Source organism: Myotis davidii, unplaced genomic scaffold (genome assembly GCF_000327345.1).
Source record: "Myotis davidii unplaced genomic scaffold, ASM32734v1 scaffold354, whole genome shotgun sequence".
NCBI classification, from domain to species: Eukaryota; Metazoa; Chordata; class Mammalia; order Chiroptera; family Vespertilionidae; genus Myotis; species Myotis davidii.
This window is the reverse complement of record NW_006285785.1, coordinates 661,481-670,178: the sequence shown is the minus strand read 5'-3', so window position 1 is coordinate 670,178 and position 8,698 is coordinate 661,481. Positions and strand designations below refer to the sequence as shown.

The window sequence follows — 8,698 nt, the reverse complement described above, 5'->3', positions numbered from 1 at the left end:
AGTAAGGTTGTGGCTACTTCTAATTTTGGCTTTTTAACTGGATTGCTTACTGAGAGTCTGAATAAAACCTTGGCTGGTTAAATGAGACCCTGAACTCTCTTTGGTTCAAAAAGAGAAAGGATAAAAGGAGAAAGGATACTTGCATCCCCAACCTGAATAGCCAATGGGGTGACAATAGCTGGTGCAGACCCCAAATCCGGAGCGGTAGAGAGGGGCACCAGGGGCCGTTCTGTGTGGAAGGGCAGCCGGTTTGTGACAATAGCTGGTGCAGACCCCAAATCCGGAGTCTGGGGCAGAGAGGGGCACCAGGGGCCGCTCTGTGTGGAAGGGCAGCCGGTTCGGGGGAAGCTGGTGGATGCCCAGGAGGAGGGCAGGAGGCCTTAGAAGGGGTTCACACAGAGAAGGGGTCTGGGCCTGGCAGTGGCTCGGTCCTGGTGGTGCCTGATAGGCCCTTGTGGGCCCTTGCTCAGGGTGACTAAGAATCTTGTGGGCTGGCCGGAAGAAAATTTCCTACGGGGATGTAGGGATATCCTAGACCAGTGATGGCGAATCTTTTGAGCTCGGCGTGTCAGCATTTTGAAAAACCCTAACTTAACTCTGGTGCCGTGTCACATAGAAATTTTTTGATATTTGCAACCATAGTAAAAAAAAGATTTATATTTTTGATATTTATTTTATATATTTAAATGCCATTTAACAGAGAAAGATCAACCAAAAAAATGAGTTCGCGTGTCACCTCTGACACGCGTGTCCTAGGTTCGCCATCACGGTCCTATAGGGATATTCACTACATTTGGCTCGTCTGAACACGTGTACCTAAAGGCTGTTTTTTTTCTCAAACGTCTGTTCAGACTCTATGGATCGCAAAGAAAAAACTAAAATTCACACGGGCAACCACACCTCCAAGGCCAACAAGCCCATGAGCGCCAGCCTCACACGGAGGCCGAGGTGAGGAGCCTTCGGGACTGACAGTAAACGCTGGGGCCCCCAATGAGGAAAAGCTGGCTGTAAACGAGGCAGAATGAATGGAAAACACATCTAATTGGTCTCTCGAAGCTTCGGAACGAGGATTTAGATAAATGGATCCACCTGTGATGTTGGTGAGGCGTCAACCCAGTTCTCTGAGGTTAAAAATGGCCGTGCTTGTTCTAAAAGGGGGAAGGTCATTTGGGACATGTCTCATCAACCGCAGATATAAATTGTAAATGTCCCCGAAAAGAATGGGATCCAGCTGTTCTTTTATAAACTAGTGTGCCTATCTCTGCATGTTGTAAATGTGAAATAACTGTCTACCTCTGGATGATACTGCTAACATTAAAGGCAAGCGCTTGTAAGCATCGGGTATCTAAAATTCTCAGAAATATGGAAACTAAATCAAATGCTTCTCAAGGTCTCATGCTCTAAGATTAATTCTTAGTCAATAAAAGTTAGTTAAAGTCTGTTGGTTTGAGTAGAACTTTTTTTTCGTTATTGATTTTAAATATATTTATACAGGGTATCCTCCCAAAGTACACACTTTAATAGCTGACAACTCAATTTTGAAAATGAATACACTGACTTAAGAATTATTCAAAGTGTGTGCATATATTTTTTGGGGCACCCTATATTTTACCTGGGTTTACAAAAATAAATGTATGTTAATAATTGAACTTGATGTCTACGGAATGTGTTTCTAGAGTAAAATATCTTCATAAATTTAAGCTAAAGAATGCTAATGGCTTACTTCTTAGTTCTCATTAGAAGTTGTGGTTTTAAGGGTTAAAATCTTAGTCTGTGTCGGAATACACCTGCAGTGTTCCTCGCTGGAGCACCTCGGAGGCCTGTTTCTATGTTAAATGGCGTGGGAAGTATTGTGAGACAAACAATGAACAAACTTCTAGGGTAACTGTGTGGTTAAACAATGCTTGTAAATTAAACAGCTGGGGCCATGGAAACCCAGGACAGGCTCGAGGTTCTATATGGCTCCCTACCAATGGGTGTTACCTCAGAAACCAATTGTCCCCATGCTCGGCGTCTCATTTAATTGGTCTGGCTGTGGAGGCCCCAGTAGTGTGTTTCAGTAGCTCTCCCAGGTAAGCTAAGGTGTAGCCAGGTCAAGGGCACGGGGCCACCCAACACTTTGGAAACCCGAGCCCTCCGCATGGCCTTGGCGTGACCGGGTGCCGAGCGCTGCGCCGGCTCTGGGTGGGGTCGGTACCTGTGGGATGCCGGTCTTCCTCACGAGGCTAGGGCTTGAGATGTTGTAAGGTGTCTCCGTGACGTTGACGCAGGTAGTGAGCCCCGAGCCCTGAGCAAGAGCCACCAGGGCAGGCAGGAGGCCGCTGAGTCCTTCACCCACAAAGTAGGTGGTGAGGTAGTGGGTGGACAGCTGGCTCATGAAGGGCAGGAAGGTGACGGAGGAGGTGCAGTCCACCAGGGCCAGGAAGAAGGTGAGGACCATGAAGGTGATGCTGCGGAGGCCGCCCTGCACCCAGGAGGTGACATTCCAGAGGAAGGCGAAGAGGGTGCAGGCAATAGTGCCCACACCCAGCACGGCGAAGATGACGGGCACCTCGGACACGCAGCCAGGCTGGAAGTGGTGGAGCAGGGTGAAGAGGAGGGGCCCGACGTTGGCCAGCTGGATGGTCACCGTGAGGTAGGAGGGCAGGTACCAGCCTTCCGGCAGCTCCGTCACCAGCAGGGGCAGCTCTACCCAGATCCCGTTGATGGCCACCCAGGAGCCCATCCCGAAGGTGCAGACAAGCAGGTGTATCAGGAGGGCCATGGTGATACCTGTCCTGAGTCAGAGGCTGCCGCCTCCCAGATCAGCCTGCAGCAGGGCCTACAGAGCGAAAGACCAGGTGAGATGTCAGGTTCACTGTCTAGCTCAGGGGTGGGGAACGTCCCACCCGCAGGCTGCATAAGGCCCGAGAAATCATGTGGTCTGGCCCCGACAAGGCATTAGGGGTGAGTTAATTAAATGTTTGACCAAATATAGCAGGCACATTTTTAAGTTGATAATTTTGTAGAATGATATTATAAATATCCAAAGGGCCCTTGGCAGAAAAAAGGCTCCCCAGCCCCGGTAGCCAAAGCCTGGGCTGTCGGCCCATAGTGTCCTCATATCATTCCCTCCATGAACAGTGGGGCTTGTTGCTGTTTTTTCTAAGCAGGAAACATGAACAAATTCCTTTATGACGAACCTTCCAGTAGGAAAGACTTTTTAACCATGACTTGTAAAGCCAGAGATCACCAAAAAAAGCTTGATACATTCAACTGCGGAAATATCAAAACAGAAAAGCAAACAAGAAAAAAACAACAAAAGCCACGGCCAGGTCGCTCTGAGTGTCATCCCATACACCGTCCACCAAAAGGTTGCGGTTAGGTTCCCCACCAGGGCATGTACTTAGGTTGCAGGTTCAATCCCTGGTCAGGGGGCTCTTTCTCTCTCTACCAGTCAGTAAAAACATACCCTCAGGTGAGGATTAAAACAATGACAAAGTACTCCCTGCAAAAAAGGCAACAGCAAGATCAGAAGACTGATGACACCCTGGGGGGAAGTGTTTGCCATGTAAATCACAGAGGAAAGGCTCCTCTTCCTAATACATAAAGAGTTTTTAGAAAAGTAAGAACAGAAAGACCCCATAGTGAGGTGGGTAAAGGACAGGAAAAGTACAAGTAAGTCTTAAACATGGGAAAAGATGATCACCTTCATTCATGGGAAATGTCATTTAACAATGACTCCAAGGTGCCATTTCTCGCCAGGAGATTGTCCCAAAGGTTACCTGCCCCGGACGAAACCATGCCTGCCTGAGGTTTCTATTTCCTGTGGCCTTGTTGGTAATAGCAAAATATAGAAAACTAGAGGCCTGTTGCACGAAAAGATTCGTACAATAGGCCTTCCCTTCCCCTGGCTGCCGGCACCGGTTTTCCTCTGGCACATGGGACCCAGGCCTTTGCTCCGGCCAGAGCCACCTTCAGCCTTCGCTGCTCCGGCTGGAGCCGCCTTCAAGCCTGTGCTGCTCTGGCCAGAGCCGCCTTCAGCCTTCACTCTGCCACTTTGTGCCTACATATGCAAATTAACTGCCATCTTTGTTGACAGTTAATTTGCATATCTTGCTGATTAGCCAATGGCACGGTCAATTACCATGTTTCTCTTTTATTAGTGTAGATAGGATGACCCAGGTGCCTATCGGTAAGGGAGGGGCTACAAAAAGGAATGTCTGAGTTGGAATGCTATTGTCCCAAAGGTTACCTGCCCCGGACGAAACCATGCCTGCCTGAGGTTTCTATTTCCTGTGGCCTTGTTGGTAATAGCAAAATATAGAAAACTAGAGGCCTGTTGCACAAAAAGATTCGTACAATAGGCCTTCCCTTCCCCTGGCTGCTGGCACTGGTTTTCCTCTGGCACATGGGACCCAGGCCTTTGCTCCGGCCAGAGCCACCTTCAGCCTTCGCTGCGCCGGCTGGAGCCGCCTTCAAGCCTGCGCTGCTCTGGCCAGAGCCGCCTTCAGTCTTCGCTCTGCCACTTTGTGCCTACATATGCAAATTAACCGCCATCTTTGTTGACAGTTAATTTGCATATCTCGCTGATTAGCCAATGGCACGGTCAATTACCATGTTTCTCTTTTATTAGTGTAGATAGGATGACCCAGGTGCCTATCGGTAAGGGAGGGGCTACAAAAAGGAATGTCTGAGTTGGAATGCTCCACAGGGCAAAAGGCATGAGGAATGCGGGAGCCCTCCCTGGCCCACAGGGACAGGTCTCAAGGTTATGCTGATAAGGGAACAAAATCAAGGCAGGTAGACAGTGTGCTGCTGCCTTTTGGATTCAGGAAACACGGAGGAAGGCATGTTCTCTTTGCTTGTATTTGCACAAAGCAGAACACACAGGAACTACTGGGGTGTTGGTGGCGCCAATACAAACAGATATCTAGCCCTGGCCGGGTGGCTCAGTTACTTGGAACATCGTCGCAAGTACATCAAAAGGTTTCGGGTTCGGTTGCCAGTCAGGGCACGATCGCCAGTTGTGAGGGAGGCAACGGGTGGGTTTCTCTCTCACACCGATGTTTCTCTCTCCCTTCCTCTCTCTCTCTCAAATCAATAAACATATTCTCAGGTGAGAATTAGAAAGATTTGTAGACCTTTTTATATAGTGTTGACTATGTAAACAACTAAACATGTAAACATACTATTACAAAGAAGTTTACTTAACATAGAATTCCAGCCTGGCATTTTCTTGTGACATTACAGAACCCCCTAGCTGGACAGGCCCTCAGAGACCGCCTGACTCTGACCCTTGGGAGGACCATTCTGTCACCTGCTTACCACCTTCCCAGTGAGCTGTGTCACACCTCCTGTGCCCTTCTTCTCCTTGATCTCCCCTCAGTATAAGGGGAATAAATAAAGGAGAGGCCAGAAGCGAGACCCCGGAGCCATCTGCCTGGGCCTGAACCCAGCTCTGCCACTCGCTAAGGTGACTTTGGGCACGCGACCGCCTCTCAGGACCTCATCTTCCTCCTCTGTAAACAGAGGACGATGACAGCATCCACGGGATCCTAATATGTTAGTGAGTTGTTGTCTCGGACTGTGCCTGCCACACAGTAAGCACTGGCTGAGGGTCAGCTGCTATCCTTATGGTGAAATGCCAGATTTGGGGACATCGTCATTGTTTTCTAATTCACATGAAAATGGACACATTTTCAAATTTAAAAGGGAAAATAATTCCCCATGAGGAGCCACAGGTAATCGCCAGCGGTCCATGCACCATCCCAGGGAGAGACATGCCGAAGTCCATCCATCCTTTTACAGATGGGACGCAGGGTGGGTCTGCAGGGACGGAGGGGTTCTCCTGAGACGGGAGGTGAGGTGGGTTTGGAGCCAGTCCCCTGCAGCACTTGGTCCCCGCCCCACATGACCCTGTGGTGACCCCTGATCTTTTGGTTCTATGCAGTTCACACTGTCAGTCATTAACTCCTGGTCTCTATTCTTCTAGAACATGCAGGAGTCTCTCTCTCTCTCTTTCTCTCTCTCTCTCTCTCTCTCTTTAATCCTCTGGGAGAACATCGGTGCCTGGTATGCAACCCCCACGGGACTGTGGCTCCGTCTGCACTTACATAGGCTTGGCAGAATCTTCCCCGTTCTCTGTCCAGCACTCGGGCCTTCTCCCTCCTCCTACAGCTCTCTGGTTTTCAGAGAAGCAGGAAGTCCCAAAGCAGGCTTCTAGAACCATTCTCCTCTGCTCTGCTCTACATTTCTTCAGGGTTGAGGGTGTGTCTGACCTTTGCAGGTATGTTTCCCAGGCCCGGGGTCAACAGCTTCTGTCTGGGATCAGCAATGACGCTGAGAGGTTCTGATGGCAGATGGCGAGGTGAGGTTATGTTTTCACTGACAGAGAGAGAGAAAATGAGAGAGAGAGAGAGAGAGAGCGAGAGCTGTGAGAGGCAGAGATCGGCTGCCTCCCATAGGCTCCCCGACTGGGGATGGACTGGCAACTAGGTATGTGCCCTGATCCGGAATCACAATCGAACCTGCAACCTTTTGTTTCCCGGGACAACGCCCAACCAACTGAGCCCCAGGCCAGGGTGCGGGAGGGTCTCTCCTGGCCTGCCTCACTCAGGAAAGTCTTGACACCACAGCAAGGTGTCCACGCCCAGAACTGACTCTCAGGCCCCCCTCTCCCTTCCTCCTTCCTCCTTCCTCCTGGGAGGAGGCCCAATCCGCCCTTCTGGCTCGCCTCTCCTCCGCCCTGGGAAGCGCCGCAGCAGAATGCAGTCTGACCTGCTTTCAATCCCTTCCGGTCCGCCGCCTCCTGTCCGGGCCTTAGCTAAGCCACTTCATAAGCGCTGTCTCTCACCTGTGAAGCTGGCCTAACCGCCCAGGACAGCCTGGCTCTGGGGCACCAAAGGGGCCCACGGAGAAGAGCAGCTCCAGGCAATGGCCGCCTGCCCGGCTGCTCCCCTTTGCCTGTGCTGTGCTGCGCCTGGAGCTTTCCGCAGGGCCCCGTCCTTAGGAGGGCCCGGTCCCCAGGATGCCCAGCACTGGGCCCCAGGTGCCCTTCGTGTCAGGGTTTCTGGTGTGGACACATCCAGGCACATTTCTGGGGAGACTGAGGGCAGAGAGCTGCTTGGGGATCTGGCTCTGAAGGCAGAAGAGCTTTGCAGATGACCTAGCTCGGGATTTGTAAACCGGTCACCCTTTGGCCATAGCCAGACAGCAGACTTGTTCTTTTGGTTTCCTGTCTGTTATAAACACTTAGTTACTGAAATCTGCAAGTTGGGAATTGGCATACAAAACTCAAGATTTCTGGGTCCCTGGAATGTTATGTCAAATCACACAACAAAAATTGGGGTGGGGTTGAGGTGTATTTTATGTCTTCAGTTTTAAAATGTTCATTTCTCTAGCACAGGGGTCCTCAAACTATGGCCCACGGGCCACATGCAAATACAAATATTGTATTTGTTCCCGTTTTGTTTTTTTTTTACTTCAAAATAAGATATGTGCAGTGTGCATAGGAATTTGTTCATAGTTTTTTTTTTAACTATAGTCCGGCCCTCCAATGGTCTGAGGGACAGTGAACTGGCCCCCTGTTTAAAAAGTTTGAGGACCCCTGCTCTAGTAATTCATTTTTACTGTAAAAGTAAAAATTCAAGAGTTTGCAACAGATTGGAAATAAAGACTAGAGCTTGCCATGGGGGAATACAAGATGTCTGGTTTGTTGAGAATATTCTGGAAGACCACACCAGGCCTACATGCCCACTGGCAACCACCACTCTTGGCCCTCTTTCACTTAGGGTACTTGCCTGGGCCCCACTTGGCCCCATAGGCCCTGGGACCCCTTATTCCTGAGCCCCCAGGATCCCTCACTAGCTGGGGGCAAACTGGGGGCTGGAATCCAGTCCTTGGCCTCTCTCTCAGTCCCAGACTCCAGGCACTGCCTCCAGACACCTTACTGCTCTCTCTTGCAGTAAAATTTGGAGCCAGACGCCTAGGTTCAAGCCCCAGCTTCAACCCTTCCACGCTGAGCAAAGGCCAGCCTCCCGTGCCTGACACCTCTTCTGCAAAATGGGGAGGCTCCCAGGACCAACATCAGGACTGTAATGACCATGAACTTGCAAAGTGTTAGAATAGTGCCTGACAGAGGAAGTGCTCCATAAAACGTTAACTGTCCTGATGACTGTTTTTTCATAGTTCAGCAAATATATGAATTGCATTTGAAAACAGGCAGCTACCCTGAACACAGTTTTGGGTACAGCACAAGTAATTCCTGATGGCAAGATTCTGTCATCACTTCCTCTTTACCAGTCCATTAGGGATGACTAAGCACCTACGTGTGTTCAGAGCTCTGAGAGATGAAAGCAGAAAGGTCACAGGGGATTTCCCCAGAGAAAGGTATGAGGAAGAGGCGTATGGGCAGCAGAACTCAAGTGCAACCACTAAGTCTAAGGTGGAGGTGTGCTGGGTAGGTGTGTGTGTATGTGTGTGGGGGGAGGGTGTCTCACTCTACCTTGGCCAGGGCAGGTAACCCAATGGCTGCAAAGTAGGGGCAGGTCTTCCTGGAGGATCAGTGGAGAGGAGGAGGGAGAGGATCTCTTTCAAAGACCAAGAGCTCTGGGATGCGAGGGCAATCTGGCTGCGACACCTGTCACCCCATGGATCTCCAAGGCTGACTCTGCTGACCTGGCTGGTGAGGCGGTGTCCCCCATCCTCCCTCACCGGT

At 50.3% G+C, this 8,698-nt stretch overlaps 1 protein-coding gene and 1 long non-coding RNA gene across 2 annotated transcripts in view; one reads left to right on the top strand and one right to left on the bottom strand.

Annotated features, from left to right (window-relative positions):
* The window catches only part of SLC52A3 (solute carrier family 52 (riboflavin transporter), member 3), a 6,957-nt gene extending 4,140 nt beyond the window's left edge, over window positions 1–2,817 (bottom strand). Inside the window, exon 1 of the mRNA XM_006756734.2 lies at window positions 2,198–2,817. Coding sequence (XP_006756797.1) covers window positions 2,198–2,764 — 567 coding nt within the window. The 5' untranslated portion in view covers window positions 2,765–2,817. The remainder of the gene's footprint in view (window positions 1–2,197) is intronic.
* Window positions 1–8,698, top strand: part of LOC107181993 — an 18,297-nt gene that overhangs the window by 5,253 nt on the left and 4,346 nt on the right. The window lies entirely within an intron of this gene.